This window comes from Meleagris gallopavo, chromosome 6 (genome assembly GCF_000146605.3).
Source record: "Meleagris gallopavo isolate NT-WF06-2002-E0010 breed Aviagen turkey brand Nicholas breeding stock chromosome 6, Turkey_5.1, whole genome shotgun sequence".
NCBI classification, from domain to species: domain Eukaryota; kingdom Metazoa; phylum Chordata; class Aves; order Galliformes; family Phasianidae; genus Meleagris; species Meleagris gallopavo.
The window spans coordinates 36,400,601-36,421,864 of record NC_015016.2 but is presented as its reverse complement, the minus strand read 5'-3'; the positions used below and the strand labels follow the sequence as shown (position 1 = coordinate 36,421,864).

General features: G+C 40.2%; 1 protein-coding gene across 1 annotated transcript in view; it reads right to left on the bottom strand.

The window, feature by feature from the left end:
• RARB (retinoic acid receptor beta) overlaps nucleotides 1–21,264 on the bottom strand; it is a 311,624-nt gene that overhangs the window by 175,216 nt on the left and 115,144 nt on the right. The window contains exon 2 of the mRNA XM_031553940.1: nucleotides 14,290–14,789. Within this exon, the coding sequence (XP_031409800.1) occupies nucleotides 14,290–14,467 (178 nt within the window). The 5' untranslated portion in view covers nucleotides 14,468–14,789. The remainder of the gene's footprint in view (nucleotides 1–14,289; nucleotides 14,790–21,264) is intronic.

The window sequence follows — 21,264 nt, the reverse complement described above, 5'->3', positions numbered from 1 at the left end:
AACCACAGGATATTTAATGAATCAGAGTGAGTACAGCCATCCTAACTATCTAAATGATGAGTTAATACATTTGATCTTTTTCTTTATGTGCAGCCTTTCAGATTGCCTGAGCTACAGAGCTCTGCCTTGTAGCTGCTATCTCCCGCCAGTTAACAAGCAAGTTGAGAATAGAGATCCGATCTGTCCAGTTCTCTTCTTTCACCCAATTCCACACCGCATTTGCACCAGCAAAGAAAAGCACAGTTTTAGAAGACTACTTCTCATCAGCCTCCCAGCTTTGTTTAGCCTCCAACACATATTGGAATAAATGAATTTATACGAACAAGATTATGCCAGATGAGCATCGTAATGCCTTGGAGAGTGGCATGAGCCCACTCACTGGGGCAGAGGGATAAGAAGGCGGTACGCTCTGCATGACCAATGCAGCAAGAAGGGGATAGCGAAGCCCACACAAAGGAAACAGCTATGCTGTCCCAGAGCCGGGGGCTGGCAGTGAAAACTCAGCCCTTAAGGAAGCAGAAAAAAAATAGAAAAGAAAAAAAAGACCAGAATGGATTCATGCATTTCCTCCACAATGCGCCCATGTAGGGGCCAACCGCATTCTGGTCATAAATTCTCTGGCACAGGAGCATTATACCAACTGAAAGGAATGTCTTTCCATCTGTGTATTTCCCCTAAGGCGCTTACTTGATAATGAAACCAGTTAAGGTCTTTGGGTTCACAATGTTATTATAGTCGGATAATATTTTGTTTGCAGCAGAGCCTGAAGAACTCCTAAGTAGCATATTACAGGCACTATACACCTGTTAAGTCATGGCGTTTCTTCTGTAAGTGGACAAATCTGTTTTAGCCATCTCCAGAGATTTTCCGCTCACAGTTAATTATGAAGCGCTGACTGTACTCATTTCCTGATCTTAAAGGGAATCTATAACAAATTTATGCCACAGGTGAAGCCTGTTCCCTCTGTCCCTCAGAAATACCAGCAATTCTCCTAGAGGCATTGACTGCTTTCCTTCACCCCTCTCCCCTGCTCTCCTGGTGCTTGGACTCCCACAAAAAACAGGCTTAGAAAATTGGAAAAAAAGTGCATGCTTCTAGCCAGCTGACCAAGCTCAATGTTCTAGAAAATAAGTTATTAAAAACTTGTTTTTATTGAACATGCACACACACAAACAAAACGGCACAGGCAGCCAGTCAAAGGCATTCTGAAGAGACCCATGGTAGACATCCACAGAATGGACCTGATTCACTGCAGCCGCAGTTGCTCTGCAGTCAGTGATGCCCATAGGAAGAGCAACCTAGCACAGCAGTGGAGTTGTATTCACTCTCTGTGCATGCGTGCATTGCTACAAGTGTCCATGTGCTTCCAAACAACGCGGGCAATAATTTTGTTTAAAGAGATCAATGGGCTCAGGAAGAAGTTTGCCCTTTGTTTAGTTCTAAACTCGTGAAATCCACGTTCATCCTAAGATAAATATCGTACTACACAGTTTTGATCAAAAACATAATTGTGCCTTGTACAGTACAAGATATTCTGAAATGAGGTAAGGTAAGATAAGCATTCTGGGGAAAAAGATAAGGAAAAGTAGTCCATCCTAAGAAAAAAAGGCACTTTGTTCTGACAGAAACCATTCTTCATGCTTCTTCTAACAGGCTAATGTCTGATCCCAGGAACAAATCCTTGGACACAAGTTTCCCTGACCTCAGAGATGTATGTTAGGTCAATGCTTCTCAACTTTCTGGACCAAAAGACAATTGACAAGGATCAGCATTTTTCTCAAATAGTCACACATGCTCACCATCAGCCTTTTGATCAGAAACTCGTTAAAGTTGATGTGACTCAGCAAGACTGGCTTTGCCTTGTTCCCTGCTGCCCTTGGAGGAGGACCAGTGCTCTGAGGGCCTCAGTTGGTGCCATCTCAGAAAGCTTAGGAGATTAATTCAGTAACCAACACACACGTACATTTACATACTTTTACATGCAGGCAAAAGCTACTTCCTGTGTAATCATCAAGGCTCAGTCTTCTTCCCTGCCTGACCTCCCCTCCTCCCAGCTATCAAGAATGAGCCTTACCTTCCTAGAAAAGGCTTCTGCATCCCTCTCATCAAAGATATCACCTTACTGAAGGTGCTATCCTTCTACACTGAAGATAAACATGAAGCAAATCCTCCAGTACTGAAAGAGGGAGCAAAGATATCTTCTGCAACTTTACATATAGTTGTATGTAGGCTTTTGTTTTAGAGGAAAGCAGAGAAACACCACAGAAATCAATTAAAAAAGACAGACAAGGGAAGACAGACGGACTTAGACCTGAAGCTATCAGTATAAGAAACAGATTTTGGATGCTGAATTCCTTGTGTGATTGTATATTATTGTATAGCTCTTCGCCTAACTCAAAAAAGAGATCTGTCTGCAAAGTACATTTTTCTTCCAAAAAGAAGAAACCTGCTAGACCCCAAGATGTGTTCCTGGAATCTAACCAGACATTAATGCCAGAGACACTAATATCAGGAAGTCACTGCAGAAGCAGAACATCAGGAGAACAGTTTTAACAACACCCTTCTTAAATGTTCTGTTCCAAAAGAAAGAGTCTACCTAGCACGGACATGCATCTTTTCATTGCTTTCATATTGGGACTACAACAGTGGAGACTTCTAGGCATCAAAAGAAGTTTAATGGCCCAGAAGAGACTAAAAGTGGAGTAGTAAGCAACAACTTAGGGAGAAAAGAAATGCACATATCTCACACTTTTAAGTGCAAAATCTTCCTCTATACATCTGATGACCTTCACAAATTTTGGGTTGTCCACTGTACATTTTCATCACTGTTAGAAAAATAACAACACATCTGTAGAGTGCTTCAAAATTTTGACAGAAGTTTGGCAGAAGCCCATTTTAAACTGCCGTCAAGAGAGGCTTTTCCTATATTTGCACTGTTGATTGATTGCTCTGTTTAGACTTCTACCTTTGCTACAGAACACCAGAACTATGTACTGGATTGGGCAAGTTAAAAATTATTTGGTTACTGAAAAAAAGGTGAAATCGGAGTATTTCCCATAGAATATTTCAGTACTTGTGGAGTTCAACAAAATGGCACATTTTTTGTGACTTGTGCTGTATATTTTAATTTACTTTCCCAAATATAGCAATGATTCACATTTTTTACTGTAAACAAATATGATTACCTATTTGCAAAATCAAAGACACTGCAGTATGTTTCCATAAGTTTTGTCCAAGTAACTACATATTAAAATGGCAGACATCCCTTCAAATAACATCCTGGCAGAGCTTGCTTCTTCTGCAAGTAATAAAAGTGAAGGAGAGCAAATCGTGCTCTAAGATGTTTGGCTACAGCAGTATGAGACAGTTGATGTGTTCCAAATGTCTGTCAGATTACTTAGCAAAACCAACCACTGTTAATCAATAGTGAAATCTTTTCTTTGTGGTTTAGCTATATTTCTGTTTTTGTTAAACAGAAGAAAATTGCCAATTAGGTGGACTCTGCTAGACCGTGCAGCTAGGGGAAACATACTGTCAAACTGACTGGCTTAGTTAAGAGTTAAGAGGACACAGTTCAATTGCAGTTCAATTACAATATTTAATCGATCACTGACTGCCCATGCGGGTTTTGTGAAGCAAGTTGCAGCATCTTACTCCTGCTCTTTACAAAAATCACGTCAGCCTCCACAGTCTGCCCTGGTTTTAAGCATTCAGTCACTTCTTTAAAAAGCACCAAGACCAGATTTGCATTCTAGGATGTGGGCCTTCCTTCACCTCAATCGTTTGGCTCAGAAGTTGCATCCTTTTTCCTTAGTCTTCATGCATCTGTCTTATTTTTTTATTCCAAACTACTTGGAACAGAGATCGTATCTCCCTCTTTGTTTGGAAACTCTCTAGCAGTTTGTGTACTGCAGCAGTATAATAAATAAAAAGTAATAAAAATGTTAGGAAAGTCCTTAGAAAAGTCCATGTTATTTTTACAATTACTCATGCTGTCGCTATTTAAGAAACAATGCCAGGAAGATCTAGAAGGGGACTTAAAACAGTTTCTGCAAGAATATGCAATCAAAATGATGATGTTACCAACAGCAAAATGCTTTGCAAGGTGTACAGCTTCTCATGCTGCTTTTTCAAGTACTTCTAACAGATGTTCAATTTCAAGTGGTCTGCAGATACCAATAGGCTTATAGTTCTGCATGAATCGGAGCAGCAGATGTGCCCTGCATTATGTTTTGCTATTCCCTTTATGAATTGATATGTCACCTCATGGGTTTATAGCTAGTTAATTTTGCAATGACATCACTATTTCTGTACTTGTAATGATTCTCGCAGGATTTAATTTCACAAATAACAGAACTCTTGATCCTTGAATTGCTATGTGAAAGCAATATATAATACACACATTTGTTTACATGATACAGTTCTATTTCCCACCGAATGTCTTCACGAATAGCTTTTAGGTAATGCTGGTATATAGGTGAATTCTTCCAAAGACAGTAGATTTACAATACGGCCTCGTTTCAGGACGGCAGACAACTGTGCATCTCCCTGCAGGATAATTACAAGCAAGCACGTACTGCTCATTGATTGGAAGAAATAAGGTTAAAAAAGGCAGTAAGCACAGAATCAGCAGGGATTCCCTCTAGCTCTGCTAGTGGTACCCAAATGAAATTACACTACACAGAAAACTGCACAGTACTTTCTACTGACTGTGATAGGGCAGCACTTGACCTAGACAGGTTCAAGCCGTGGGCCCAGGTGAACCTCATGAAGTTCAACAAATCCAGGTGCAAGATCCTGCACCTAGGTCAAGGCAACTCCTATTATGAGAACAAGCTGGGGAGTATAAATATTGAGCATAGCCCTGATGAAAAGAACTTGGGACTATTGGTGGATGGCAAGCTAAACATGAGCCAGCAATACACCCTCACAGCCCAGAAAGACAACTGTATCCTGGCCTGCCTCAAAAGAAGCATGGACAGCAAGTTAAGGGAGGTAATTCTGCCCTTCTACTCTGCACTGGTGAGGCCTCACCTGGAGTACTGCATCCAGATGTGGAGTCCTCAGTACAGTAGAGATGTGGACTTGTTGGAGCACTTCCAGAAAAAAAGCCACAAAAATGATCCAGGAGATGGAAAACCTTCCCTATAAGGACACGCTGAGGGAGCTGGGGCTGTTCAGTCTGGACAAGAGAAAGCTCCAGGGAGACCTGAGAGCATCCTTTCAGTATCTAAAGGGAGGCTATAAGAAAGAAGAGGACAAGCTCTTCGGCAGGATCTGCTGCAATAGGACAATGGAAAATGGTTTCAAACTATTCGATATAAGGAAGAAGTTTTTAAAAATGAGGAGGGTGAGGCACTAGAACAGGTGGAAGTCCCCTCCCTGGCTGAAGACATTCAAGGTAAGGCTGGATGAGGCTCTGAGCAACCTGATGTAGCTGTAGGTGTCCATGTTCATTGCAAGTGAGTTCTACTAGATGCCCTTAATGTCCCTTCCAATGCCAAAAGATTCTGTGATTCTTTTGGCTTTGGCACTTTCAATCTTCCATCAAAAGAGAGCCAAGCCTTTTCTCCCTCAAATACAGCTGTGGAGGTTAATAAGGTGGAGCAAATTCTTATGTAGAACCTTGTGGTAGCATCTGTGGGCTGTGCAGACCAGATGGCAGGACATCACCTTCCTCCCCTGGACTGTGTAGGATTGTTACAGAACATTCTTCCTCTTATCTCTAAATACCGAGTGGAAAATGTGATGCAGTAGTTTGAAACATGTTGTGTCTGTATTTCTTGCAGTTCAGACTTCTTTAAAAAAGTCAGCATGAGCATTAGTGCAAGTTCTAGGCCAAATTTAAACATACGAAATTGAGGAAAGTTTCATGCTGAGTTTAATGCTGAGATCAAATCTAAACCTGACTGATCTTCAGCACTGAAGAAGAGCAAACAAGCTCTACCTAGAGCTCTACCTATTGTTTGCATACATTAATTGCTTTCTATCTAAATTTAAATTGTAAGCAAACATGTTGTATAGCAGGCTGCACATGAAATCCATAAACTTCTCAAACTAATTCCAGGTGCTGGAGTGTATTTCCCAAAGCCATGGAATAAAATAAATGCTCCAGATCACCTTCTCCCTGAAGCTCTGAACGAAGTTCTCCCTCCCTTCAAGTTATAATTCCATCACCTGAACTCAGTTCTTCTCCTGTAAGAAGTCCCAGCCAGGACTTTCAGTTTCTCCTCCCAGGTGGCTGGACTTCCTTGAAGGCTCTCCTGAGAAGCAAGCGCCCTACAAATGAGGCCATGAAAGCCACAGGCACGTTTCTTTGGCAAGCTTTCTCCAGCAGTACAAATACTTATAGAGCACAAATGCCAGGACTGCAGCCAGCACACCCCCTCTTTCAAAACACAAACTCCTCACCAAAACATGTTTCCCACTGACTGCACATTTCCACCACAGGAGCATATCAAAGAACACGCACGTGTCAGACATGAGATTGCTCAATGTACTACACCAAGGTGCTCGCACACAGCTACAAACCCAGAGGAGTGGCCAGGAGGCTAGCCATTGAAAATATGTGGCCTATTATACTCAGGGTATGGTCACTTTATAAAAATGCATTACCTAGACAAAACAGTCGAGTATCTTAAGAGATGCACGTTTGAGTTTTCTGAATATTTCTCATATTTACTCTGACATTTCCTCTGAACACGTGTAGCATTTTGAAAGGAAAGGAGTTTTCTGTTATGGCCGGTCCTTCCTGTTTGTTGGTTTATCCCTATTGTAAGTCTGCACATGATTAAAACTGTTGCTCTGATTTCAAACATGTGGTAAAGGAGAACCTAACAATTTTATGAGACATAGTTACTTTTGTAGAGGGTGAGTTTGCCTTGGGGAATTTGCTCTGACGAGATTTATCACAAGTTTTTTGAACCAGATAATTTTGTTTGATAGCACATCTGGCAGCATCATAAAATCTTGACGTCCCAAGCTATTACACAGGAATTACTTTTGTAAATCATTTATGAATATTACTGATGTAGGCCTATTCTGGGCAGTAAGAAAGGAAACAGTGTGCTGAAGGACAAAGGAAGGGAAAAAGGATTCCTATCCTTTCAGGATTCAACAAATATGGTGGGTATTTATCATTTTAAATGGGAAACGTGGTGTTATTGATACAGCTGAAAGATCTACTTAAAACAAGTTGTTCCCAATATTCCCTAAACAGGCAAGAAGAAAAAAAACTTTAGACGTGGAAAACAATGTCTCTCCTGACAGAAAACTGCCCTAATCTTAAATAAATCTCTCCAATTAAAGGTCACATACACTAAAAGCATAACAAACATGAAATAGCAACCCAAAAATGAGTAAAAGAGGAATATCTGTATCAAGACCAGCACTAAAAAAAGTGATTTACAAAAAGTCCACAGTGTCTTTTGGACACAGCAGTATAACTGAATGGAAGCCCTCCATGTAATTAAAATAATATGACTGAATTTTCTTAAACTGTCATTGCCAAACATACACCTCCAAACGGAAAGCTGGCAAAATGTGACCTTATACTCACCGTTAACATGGCAAACTATCACATGATAAACAATTTCAGAAGATTACACCTATTGATTTGGACTGGAAATACAACACACACACTCCAAACTTACAGCTGTTACCCTGCCAAACCTAAAGTTTGGCATTACACTCTTTCTGAGAGATCAATCACGTATTCCATATGTACAGATCCACAATGGACACGCAGTCATGGGTGGAGAGTGTAAATCCCATGTGAAATGGGAGAGAGGGAGTAGGCCCTGCTAGGCAAAGGACGGTCCCCAAGCGTGCCCAGGCCTTGAGGATTGGAACAAGCCCTTTGCTGCTGCTCACTAGTTCCCCAGCCCCGGGAGTGACTGGGTGTTATTTTTGTTGGGCAACAGCAAAGGAAAAAGGTCATTAGCAATACTCCACAGAAACATATTTCCAACCTTAGGTAAGACAGCATTTTGTTGGGGAATTTCCTTGCTCCGGGGCCCATAATAAGGGAAGGAGCATTTCTCTGACAGGTCCTATTCAACTTCCAAATGCTAGGCTCTTTCAGACCGCAGCAAATCTACAAGAGATGCACAGAGCAATTACGAAGCACATGCCAGAGTTACATGATCCGCTCCCTGTGTGAGTGTAGGGAGGTAGACAACCTCGAAATTCAGTTTCCTCTCAGGAAGCAAATTCCTGCCTTTACACACCCAGAACTGATTTATTTCAGATGTGCACACTGCCTACTAAAACCCAAAGAGGAGGGCATCCACACGGTGCCCAGGATTCACCTAGACAGGGCAGCATTACAGAATGAGTTACCCACTGCCTGAGAGCAGCGGTGCTCCCATTCACTTCTGAAAGCAGCAGGACTACAGAAAGCAGTTCTAACAAACCTGACAAATACATTTAAATTGTTGATAACTTCAGATTAACTGCAATCAGAAAACGACAATGTAATATAGCTTTATTGATCAAAGAAGTATGGATGCTTTTGTGCTACAGAAAGCTACCAACCAGAAGAAAAACAAAAACCAGCAATAAAATAAACTGAAGATCTGAAAAGCAATGACCGTTTCTAACATCATGAATGATATCTGCAGGGGATCATCTGGACATTTCCCCTCAGATTTGCCAGCATGAGGCACCCCTGGCTGTAGCTAAGAAATCTGATATTCATATTCTGTGTATCTCTCTCTCTCAGAATGCAAACACATGTTCTCTCTTTTCAATAAAGATGTGCAACACATGTACTGAACAAGTAAAGAAGCCTTTAAACTCAACCTGTTAATTGCAGATGTGTAAATGACTATGCAAGCCTCAATAAAGAGATAGGACTGGGAGGGGGAAATGAAAAAAAGAAATGGCCGCATGAAACTTAGAAGACTTGAAAAAGCTCAATGGTGTACTCAAGCAAGAGAAGTTCTTTAAAAAGTTAATTCATGTATTTTTTCTAAATTCAACTATTATTATTTTAGAGTTTAAAAGAGTATTCTTTTCTTTTTTAAAGTGCAGACAGCACTTGCCTCCATAACTATGCCAAATGAAGAAAATCCATCAAGTCTTAACCATACTCCAACCTCCAACAGAAATGTTCCCCATTTGGTGAAGTAAAGTGAGATGTGGGAGTCCTTGACCTTCTAAGCAATTAAGGGAAACAGAGACATTCTTGTTTTTATTAGAGGGACAGTAAACTATTTGAAAATAATTTGAATAGCTGGAGAATTAGTGTATTTGCCTGTTCATGAGTAGTGCAGATAGTTTAGAGTTCTCTTGGGGGCAACACATCGTAATGAATATCTGCTATTCATATTTAATGCAATCTGCCAAAGAGTGCTTTTGGGAGGGCTTTCTGTGTCAATATAATGATTAACAACAGAACTGGAAAAGCAAATGAATTCCTACAATGGGTGGGGCTGGCAAAAATATCCTGCAATACTACACCAGCAACACTGGATTTGACTGTACTTTTAATGATACCAGTGGAAAATCCATTTCCCAGAGAAAAAAAAAACAAAACAACAAGCAATCTTTAAGTTGAAGTTCACATGGTAAATAACCAACAGTAATGGAAGGAAAAACAATGGTTAAAACCACAATCTATCTAGCCTGAGTATGTCTGAAATGCCTCAGATGAAATACTGGCTATTAAATATATATAAAAATGTAAATATAAGAATTATTATTTACACAGCATTATCCAAAGAGTAACACCATTATTAGTTCTTTGTCTACCTCTTCCAGATTCTCAGGTGACCTTACTTTCCACACATACCTACACACATACGTAAAATACTTAGATAAAACAGAACAAAAAGCTCTTTATTCTTTACGATGCACTTTTAAGGCACCCTAGACTGTAAAGTATGGAAAAGCCTGTTTAAAATACAAGTGACTTTAGTACTGATTTTTTTTCTTGACATCCCAGCAGCCCTCTAAATAACGCATTCAGATTTTTTAAAATTATTTTTTATTACTATCTGGATGAAGCAATCTTACACAGTTTATATAAATTCCAGGACATTCTTGTACCACGCTCGCTGCCCTTACAAGCTACTCCTATTTTTCTCTGGCAATAAATGATGGCAGAATATGGAGGTCTCAAAGGCTCCCACCAGCAGCCTAAAGACCAAGGCTTGCTCCCACTGAATGCCACAGGCTATAAGCATCACCTAGGGCAGGCAGGATGCAGGATGCTCAATCCAAGCAGAAAAGGAACCATTGCCAGCCAAAGTGTTTTATTATTTAGTGGCTCCCACAGTGCTTGCTGTCCAGGCTCTACTTTAATTTCATTCAGGATACTCTTGGGAATTATGTAAATCACAGTATTAGCTCACATCAATCTTTTTCCTCTCCATGCCAAGGCCTCAAACTCACACCAATTGGCTTTAAGCAGGCTGATGCTCAAGCTCCTGCTGAGACAGATAGGTGTCTGAGTGAGCAACTAATTTCCTCCCAAATCCAGTCCTCCCTGTAGCTTCCAGATCGCTTTGGCCTGTGTTAGGCTTCAACTGGGTTAAACCAGCACAATCTGACCATTTTGGCAAAGGAAAGTTACAGCAACAGATCTTACAAGACACTGTGCCAGTGGACAGAAAAGCTCCATCTTCCTTATGCTGCAATTTCACCTGTAAAATTTCAACACTGCTGCATGCTCTGCAGCCCCATTAGCCGTAACGTAAAGACAGTATTTTCTTTCTTGGTTTTCAAATGAGGAGATAGACCACACCTGTCTACACAGCTTCTACATACCTTCCTTCTCAAATTGTGGGTGGTCCTTGGTGAAAGAGCCTTTTTAAAGGGATTTCTTTTTTATTATTATTTTTTTATTTTTTTTATTTTTGTATACTTAGTCTTTTTCTGGAGATCAGAAGTTGTGCTTACACCCACAGTATGTTTTTTGAAGAAGGTAAGCTCTTCCTAAGCTGATATTGGCAACAGCATTACCAGTGCTCAGTCTCATGATGGCAGGAGGGGGCACTTCGTCCAGGAACAACAGAGAACTGCCTGTGTGTGTCAACATGACCTCCACTCACCTGAATCTCAGTGGAGCAGCTTTTACTTTAATAAGACATTGTGCTACAATCCTTGACAAAATTTATGTATTCCCCCTCCCCCAAGAATTTCACTAATGTTTTCTCATTTTCCTGTTGCAAGCATGCAAAGCCCATGGAGTGCAGTTCCTGCAGTCCAGCAGCCATCTAAACAGGACAGGCTGTAGCATCGTCCAGAAAGCACAGGAAGGTCTCACCTTCATCTTTCCTTTTTGCCAGGCTTTGATCCAACTCTAGAGAGAATATCCCCAGATAACACCTACAGGGGTTTTTAAAGGATTCAGGTCCAAGCATTACACAATGCACTCAATGAAGCAGAAAATAGCATTTCTAAATGTAAGCTAAGTAATAAGTAATAATCTTCCCATACAATCTTTGCTAATTTTTTTTTTTTTTAATACAGAAGAGATTCTTCATTATTATTGCAACTACAGAAGCCTGCATGCCATCTGATCTCAACAGTTAAAACATCAGCTTTGTGCTGTATGGGGCAAGTACAGTGCTAGGTAAATCAATCAGATTTACAGAAGCAACGATCTCGACCGTGGTCTCTTTTACTCATTCAGTGCTAATGCACAGTTCATGTATGCATAAAAGTGACATTTTTTCATCTTATGACCTCTTTAGCACTGTGACCAACCCTCTAATTATTAAGTATTTTGCACTATGTATCTCAGTATAAAAACAGAAGTTATGTCACAGGTCACAGAAGCAACACCATTATTAACATCAATGAAACTAAATCACTGTCTCAAACTCTTCCTCTAAAGAGGAAGAGTGCTCACAAAATTAATACATCTAAAATGTTGCTTTCTGCTCAATAAGACTGGAGGCAGTCTCTAGACTCTCCAACTCTAGACTAAGACAACCTTGCATTAAGTCATCTGATATAACCAAGTCTGAAACAAAGACAGACTAAAATAGAACAGAATAATAATATGAAGGTTTAAATGGTTGTAACTTAAAAGAACTGTTAAGCTGCATTGTTCTAAAAGATATTAGAAAGATCTTTATAGCATTCCTGGTACATAAAATCATTTCTGTTGGATTTAGCATGAATGGAAACAGTATGAAAGATAGAAAGTGCAACAGCTTAAAGCATATACACTGTATATGTTTGGCCAAATTTTGATTTTTTCTATCCTTTCAAGCAAAAGCTATATTTTCCCACTATCTAGTATAAGTTCAATCACACTGACCTCTGACTGTGAAGTAACTTCATTGTAAAATGACAAAATCATCCTCAACGTGTCCACAATGAAAACAAAACAACAACAGAAAAGCCCAAAATGTAATCCAAAGCTCAACTTTCTTGCTTCTAAATTCCCATAGTTGGTCTCTATGATTCTAGTGTTATCAACCCTGAACTTTAAAATCAGAAGTCGAAAGGTTTAGAAACAAAAGAGACTGTCAGTCCCAAAGGTAAGCAAATAGAGTAACACAGACAGCAAAGTCACCATGCAGAGGGCTGAGATGAAATTCTAATTCAAGTCACCCTTCCAGTGTCAGGAAATTTTAGTTCATATACACAAACATATTGCCTCAAATTATGCGCACCAGCTGCCACACTTTCGTGCTCAGTCAACGCGAACCAGCGCTGCAAAGCATCTCTACACAAGCACTGCCCTGAAGATGCTAGAACTGGGAGCCAAGGTACAGACCCCAAAACTTTAGAATTAGCCTCTTGTTTTGCGTAACTACAGAAATTCATACTTAATACAACTTTTTTCCAAGTCTGAACACTAATTGTTTTATTTCCCATTAGTAATTCATCTGCCACTCGGTCTTAATTCCACATAAACAACTGATGGAAAAGAAAACCCAGCATTTTTGATCATAAACACTCAGCATTTACAGACACACCTCAAATAAAGGTTTCCATTAACTTCACATGTTATTTCTGAAAAAGATGAGTGTTCTAGTAATATCAGGAGATAAATTCATATTATAATATTTTGAAAAGTAACTAAGATAGTGTCTGGAAGGATTGGAAAGTCAGTTATTTGTAGACCTTGTATCTCAAGATGATTTGTTTTTCACCTCCAACAAAAAATATATATTCGGCACAATAAAACAGGGCAAATAAAGGCCAGACCAGATTACCCCTATTCACACATGTGAGTGCATGAAAATTGCCTGCATCAGCTGGAAAAAAAGCTACAAAAGGCTTTAGTCAAGACTGCCCAGTTTTCAGGTATGTGTATGTTAGTCTCAAAGCCAGAATTAATATTAGACAGCACAAAACCCACTGCTTTACTCTTCAGATGATATTTCTTCACTGTGGTTTCCAATTCATGTTTGGAGCTCTATGTTTGTGTGCTTTCTACTGAAAGGTGTATTTGGACTACAGCTCAAGTCTCTTTCACCTTTAGCAGAAAGCACAGTTCTGCATATTTGCTGTTCAAGACCTTTTTGAGCAATCACAGTAATGTATTTAGACAAACATCTTCACAACTGACCTGCAAAGCTGTCTGCACTCCAGATTTCCTCACCATTCAGTCATTTGCTGCAAAGATCTCTAGAAAAGTATCTTGTCTGTGTGATGCTACTTGAAGAATTTATATAATAAAACAACTGTGTTTGGAGCCACTTAAAGATAAATAAAACTTAGTCCAAGCAAGAAAAAAGTTACTCAAAGTGATTAAAAAAACCAAAAACTTGCCCAGCTAACACACTCAGCAGTGCTGAAAATTTGAGAGTGGTGCACTGAAATGCAACCGCAGACTGAAGCATTAACTCTGCAGCCATGGGCAGGCTACAGCTGCTGGCTGTCTGTTGGGCTGCCACAGAACAAGTTTCACAAGAATAGTTCTTCACAAGCTGTCCAGGAGGGAAGTAGGTACTAACTAAACAAAAACATAAGCAGTAGTAATTATAGTGCCACTGAAGGGAATTCTGTACTGAGGAATCATTGTTAATCAATACGCAATGGCTAATTGGGTGGAGTTTCTATAAACACAACATGAGTTTCTGCAGCTAAGGTGGTAATATAAGATATGTCAAAATCCATAGTAGGTTTTATCACCCTCGGTTTCCAATGCTCTGGTATGTCATACAGTTGCATGTTTATTTCTACAAAAACAAGATTAAGTGAAAAAGATATTTCAGAAGAAACGAACCTTCTTTGCCCAAATAAAATAAATGAAACGTGGGCAGAATGAACTAAATTGCCCTTTGCTAAAGGAAAAGAGGTCAATAAAAACCATAATACACTTACTTGCAGGTGATGGGGTGCTGCATCCGCTCGTTGGTGGGTGACTCTGGAGTCCATGAAGGGAAGGCAGCGACAGCCCACCGATGACCGGAGGAAAAAGTAACGGGTATGGAGCTGCTGGGTAGTGAGTCATATGTCCATTCACTGCTGGCACTGGACATGTGCGGCTGCTGGTTGTCATGTTAATAGCTCACAGTGTATTAATAATATGTTGCATCACTCCAGGCCAGCAAGCAGATACTTGAACTTGTGAATGGAGAGGGCTGTCAAGCCTGCAGGTGCAGCTTGAGCTGGACTGTGTGATGATGAAGAGGTAACTCACTAGATCAGTCCCATCCTATATTTCATTGCTGCTTCCTACTGTTCTCTTTTCCAGACATTCTTGCTCTGAAGACTGTGGACAGAAAGTTGTCTTAGTCCGTGTCTCAGACCACAATTCAGTTGTTTATTCAAATGTTTTTCTGTGAGGATAGTTGCTCTTTACAGATGCATACTGATAGAGTCTGTAGGAAGAAGAGAACAATATATTGATGATAACATGTATTTTATATATTTCTGCACAGAAAACTCTCTAACCTCCAACTCTGCTACTACAAATAGGTAAGTGATTATGTATTTGTTAGTGTCCTATAAGATTAGCTTCAGGGTTACCTGGGGGTAAAATTCTTATTTTACTGAAGCTAATAGCAGAACATCCATTAACTTGATTTCTCTATCGAATGTTTTACATCAGAAGCTATTTCTGGACAGATAGAATCTTCTTTTGGAAGCAGCCAGTTTTAAAACTTATGCACAAATAAATACCTGAAATATTGATACTAGAGGAGAAAAACAGCTTCTAAAAAATTTCTCGTGTACACGAAAGCTTTCATTTTCCCTGTTACACAATGAATTACACTGAGGAAGCTCTGTGCTCTGCTTCAATCTCTTCAGGTCTCAGTTCTAGCACAGGAAACTGTTTCTGAGGGTGATTTGGTATTAGGTTGTTAAAACACTTATTGGTTTACCAATGGTTGTTCTCACAACAGCTAGTTAGCTTGTCTTATTACCACTAAAGAGAACTCACTGATCATTTGCCCTTTATTTTAGGGAAGTAGATTTCTTTATTACCAAATAAATAAATAAAATAGAACTTTCCATCAGTCTCCCCTTCTTAATGCTTTTCATAGCCCCTTCACTGCCTTACCTCCCCATTCCATGTGTCAGTGGTTTCTGTCCTCTACTTCCTCCAAAGACTGAACCAACTGTTCATAAGCTATACCGTCTAATCAGTGGTGGTGTGCCATGAAGCTATTTACACTACCCTCCCATTTAATGGGCAATTTATTTTAGTGCTTTTCTTCTACCACTTATGTTTACAAGGCAAAATTAATAACCCTGTGTTTCACAGGCTACTACTCCTCTTTTCTCGCAACTTAGGGTACCAGGGAAAACAATTTTAGAAAGCAGGTTAACTACCTACATAAGGTACATGCCAAAAACTGCCAAAACAGATCCACCAGTGCACATTCTGGCTGTTGTGGTGTTTTTGCTCTTGTTTTTGCTTTTCCTGATTCTGCTCTGCAAGAAGAATCCAAAATGTGTTATCTCATAGGCAGAGTGAGGGACCTGATGACCACAGACTGCCCCTGTGAATCTCACAAGCACCACCTTCAAATTCTCCCAAAGCTATGCACGTCTTCCTCGAGGTTTCATCCAAACAGCGGCCCCTACTGAAGGGTCCGCATTTTCTCAGACTCTACCATATCAAATGGCAAAACTTGTTCCCAACGAGAGCTTCACATACAGCAGACGTCTGCTCTTTTCAGTAACAATCTGATGGTGCAACTCTAGTAAGTTCTGCTGATGGCCTGGGAGCTAGTGGAAATGCTGTAAACAACCCATAGTGTCACCGCTGCTCCATTACTTCTTTGTGCAGTGTTCCAGCCAGAAGTCAATGAGCAAAACTGTTGGCTCCTGAGCATTTTTCCTACAACAGGAGCCACCGGGCTGCCCCAGCACATGCTGCTGGAGGATGGCAGCAGGTGCCACAAGGCAAACCTAACTACCCCAAACTAAGGCAGTCCAGAGCTGCCAAAAGGTGGTTTTCCAGGAGAACATGTTACACTCTTACATCTGCTATGGTAAGTGAATGGCTGCAACATTCAACCCCTATATAGCATTTTTATTCAAGTTCTTAGAACATAACCTAAAAGAAAGGGCAAGACAATTCTGGAGTGGAAAAATTAAGGCACTGAGGTGAAACGAGTTGTCAAGGTCACAACCAAAAGCAATGCCAAGGGAGGGATGCAGTGACAACACAGTGTTTACTATCACTGCTGCTATTCAGTCTGCCATTTGTCAGTGAGAATTCAAATAAGCAAGGAAAAAATAAAGGAGAAAAAAGCCACGAATGCATACGTTTGCCTGTCACAGAGCAGTGGAGTGTTTCTACTCTGTGAGGAATACCAGGAAAGGTTACCAGCTGTGCGTGTGTTCAGACAGCAATTTGTGCTGAGTACAGACTGCTTGGGGATAACAGCAATGCAGCTCTAAGTATTTGATAACTGTGCAAATCATGTACAAAATACCTTTAATGTTAATGGAGACAGACGTGTGAAAGGATGAGGCTGTAACAGCGCACACCACGTCAGCACGCAGTTCCTGGGAGCTGTGCCTGTCATCCTGATCTCCAGGACCCTGTGCCTAGAGGTGGGTGAAACCTGGAACTGCTTGTGAGGAAGTCTCAACAGCCAATATGATGACTTGCTAACAATACAAAATGAGGTGGATGACAACAGTTAACTTTCTGCTTTATAAAGCTACAGCTTTATGTAACATACTTATTATATCATGTGAGGTGTAAATATATACTGAAATTACACGTTACCAGAAAACAAGTTGCTTATGCCTTACTCAAAAGTCACCTTCATTTTAGCCTTTGTGGCACAAAACTTCCTGCAGATTGGCGTGCAGGACATCAACCCTCAGGACTTGTTCCTTTGCTCTTCTCTCACGTAAAGGCAGAAAGCGAAGAAAGTAAAAGGCACAACACTCTAAACAGTGCATCGTTTGACTCTGAACAGTGTTTCTTACAAGCAGCAGGATGTTACAAATGTTCATGTGATTGAACATCTACAAGACGGCCAATGTGGAAACCATGGACAGAAGCCAACATTCTAGTAACACAATTCCTACAAAGAAGCAAATGTTCTTCTCGGCTTACCAAGGGATTTCAAGTCACTGGCTCTGATAAAAGAGGTTACAGATCGATCACCTTCATTGCTGCATAGCAGTGCACACTAGAAAGTAGAACTTGCTACAGGAAGCCCAGAAAACAGCTGTACCCATTCATGCCAGTTCTATATCACTAAAGAAAACTCTGAAGATCCTAAACACAGCCTTTGTTCAAGTCACTGGATTCAGATGCTCACACTTCTTGTTTTACTGATGAAGATCCTATCATTTGACACCAGCCATCTGTCTGGGCTATAGACAGATTCAGGGTGAAAACATTTCTTTTCCTCAGCTAAATATGAGCCACAACGCAGAGCACTGTAAGACACTATCAGCACCAGCTTTGGAAGGCCTTTCCTTGCTGTCACTTGCTTTGGTGAATACTCCCAGCTGAAGAAATGCACGCTGTCCAGACAGAGTGACACTTGCCCAGAAGCAACTCTGTCCTTCCCACCCCACATGGACCTTGAACATGCTCTCCTCTGGCCTTCTCTAATTCTCTTGACGAGAGAGCTAACAAGGGTATCTAAAAGGATGCTAGGAGACAGCTCCTATGGCTGAGAAGCAACTCCTGAAGAAAATAAAGAACAAGAAAAACTGAGAGCAGGGTTTGGTGGTGGTCAAACACCCATTCACGCAAGGCAACAGCATCAATTTCTTCCCTACACAAATCTGGCAAGATTTTTAGAAAATGGCTGTCAATAAGACACTTCAGGGTATCTACTCAGTGCACATTAGCCTTGTCCTAAGTGACTGCTCATGAGCACAAAGCTACACAGTCAGGTCCATCATATGAACAGCACATGGAAAAGAATCATAGAATAGTTTGGGTTGGAAAGGATGTTTAAGATCATCTAGTTCCAAACCCCCTGCTACAGCCAAGAAAATCATGCAGGAAAGATTCTTCGAAGGCTAACCACATTCCTAGTCCTCTACTCTCACTGTCCATAGCAGGGAATTAAGCGTATTACAAGTAAAGCAGGATTTTTGCCTTTTTTATTTTTCTTCCTTCCCTTTCTGGAATGATCAGCAGAGAGTTTTGCTCCACCTGCAGCAACATTTGAAAATCTGCAAGTCATTCTGAGATATCCACGACTCCAGCTTCTTAGCAATACTTAAGCTAAATTCACCATCCTGACATTCTTCTCACATAGAACCAGTGCCACTCTACCGCAGAGGGACAAAACCCCAAACACAGAAGGGACACGTGGACACTTGGGCACGCTTTGCCTGGTACTGCAGGCAGCCCCGCCTGCCACGGCACGGAGCTCAGCCCTGGCTAATTTGCTGCTCTGAGCCTGCCCAGCGTGTGTAGATATCCCTGAAGTTTACAGGGTCATGGAGGAAGTTTCTTCTAAGTTCACTTCCCGTTTTCTTGCCAACGCCAAAATCTCCCCGTCTTAAATCTTTGGCTGAGTCCTACAACAGGAACCTCTTGACTGCAAGGGCAGCCTGGCCACTGCGCTGGGAGAGGCAAGTTGCTCCTCTCTCAACAAAAACAGCCCCAAAGAAATTCTGCATGAAAGCCCTCAACAATATATTGCATATTTTCCCAAGGGACAGAGTTGACCAAGTCCTCATTTATTATTATTATATATTCATTATTATTAATTTTGAGACATATTTTAATGTTTCCAAAACAAGTGAAGATGCAATAGTCCCAAGAACGCTTACTGCATTTAACGTACAGTTTGTAGTATATATTGAAACCCCTGATTATGCATATGCTCTCTATTATGCTAGCTGATGACACCGCATTGAGTAGTAGTGAAAAACTCAGCAAATTTAGCAGGAGTTGAGTGCAAATCAGTCAGATACAGTAACGTGATCACCATGCTGGTTTTAAACCACTAAAAATGAGTGGAAAATTTACTAGGAAAAGGAGTGTAGTAAGCTTTCCACAAGTCACTGTCAACTGCGGGATGTTGCATTTTGTTTTCTTGCCTATACAAAGAGATTTAATTAAACAATAAACTAGTTACAGTGGCAGAAGTAAAAAAGCCTTTGGAGTGTTATGTTTCCTTTATTAGCATAGTGATGTGAAACTAAACAGAAAAAGCAATCTAATAACAAACATTCCTTTGAGAACTGTTCAGGGAGCAAAAGGACATCCACTTATTGTTCAGCCCATCCCATTGGTCCATATATGGCAATAAAGGTACAATAGAAGGAAACAGGAAACAGACTGGCACATCTGCATTATCTTATTAGGGGCTAATGGATATCTGAGAGGAACATGCATCTGATTCTGAATAGTCTGTACCAATCTCCTAAGCAATTACTCTTAATTAGTGGATTCTGTTTATAGATGGAACTTAGTGTACCCTTCTGTATCAAAGAGATGCAGGCATCTGGAGAGAGATATGCTTTTCTTAAAGGGAAAGTACTACAGCACAATGTGAGGGGTTTTGGAATTCAGTTTGGTTTTGTTTTTTTGGCAAAGAAAAGCTCTCTGAAGCATAACATATTCTACTATATTATTAATGAAAAGAGCATGCCAGTTCAAAAAAAAAAAAAAAGACCATACTGTTAATCTCAAACTCTGAAAGTACACATAGAAAGCTAATACTTGCATATGAATTATATGACAAAAACCACTTTGATGATAAGCAAATAAACAACTGAGCCCTAAAATTTTCAGCTGATGGCCAAAAAGTTTAAAATAGCAGCTTAAGTCAGAAGAACAACATCTGCATTTTGTATCTGCCTAGTCTGCAGCCAAAAAAAGTAAACCACTCTATATGACCAGATGCATGAATAAAAAAGAAAATGCATGAAACAGAACTTCAAAGTCAGCTTATGGAACAGCAGGGCTGTAGCTTCTACATTTCCAGTTGCCATATATTTTCCACTATAGGTGCAAGACCCATGGGGGATGGAAGATAAATCGTAATAAATGAAGACGCTATGATTACGACACTTCTACATCTTGGTATCTGAGATCGCTGTCTGCTGGGCAACTGTGAATTTCTTTTTGTCATAAAACTGACACATGCAAAATGGGTTTCTGTTTTGTTTTTTCCTTACTGAGACTGTTAGGAGATAATTAATATAATTAATGAAATTGTTGTTTATTTGAAAATCCTATGGGGAAGTATAAAAAGGGAGAAAAAAAAAAGAAAAGAAAGAAAAAGCTTCTTTTTCCGTAAGCAGCTCTGCTTCATATCGCCTGCATTGCTAACACACACTGATGTATCCCTGAAAAAAAGGGAATCTAAATCTGAAAAGGGGGGAAAAAAAAGTAAGAGACACAATGACACCCATTTATTTACACACCATACAACAGTACCCTGCTGTGCCAGCTATTGATTTCAGTGGAACTGAGAGTCCATGTTGGAGTGCAGCAGCTGTGAGTACACAGCCTGAATCCTCATGTGGGAACAATACTCCATAAGCAGAATAACCTATTTCAGCCAACCTTCATGTGTAACATAAGCATTAAAAACACACGGCTTACACTTAGAAATCTTTTCTCACAAAAGTCCAGGGGATTTATTAATTTATTACTGCTAGCACAATGCTAGCATAACAAAGACATCTGAAGGATTGAAAATCCATGTTTCTCATGTCTGTTATTCTACAGAGATGTTAATTCTGTTCTATACTAACCACGTTTAAGATCCTCCTGCCACATCATGCAATTTCTCTCTCGTTCTCTCCTGTTGTTTGCTGTTTAAATGGCTGTTTTTAACAGAGGGTTGGGTTTTTCTTCTTTTTTTCAGAACTATCTGCATTCCATGTTTCTTTCATTACTCAGCAGTT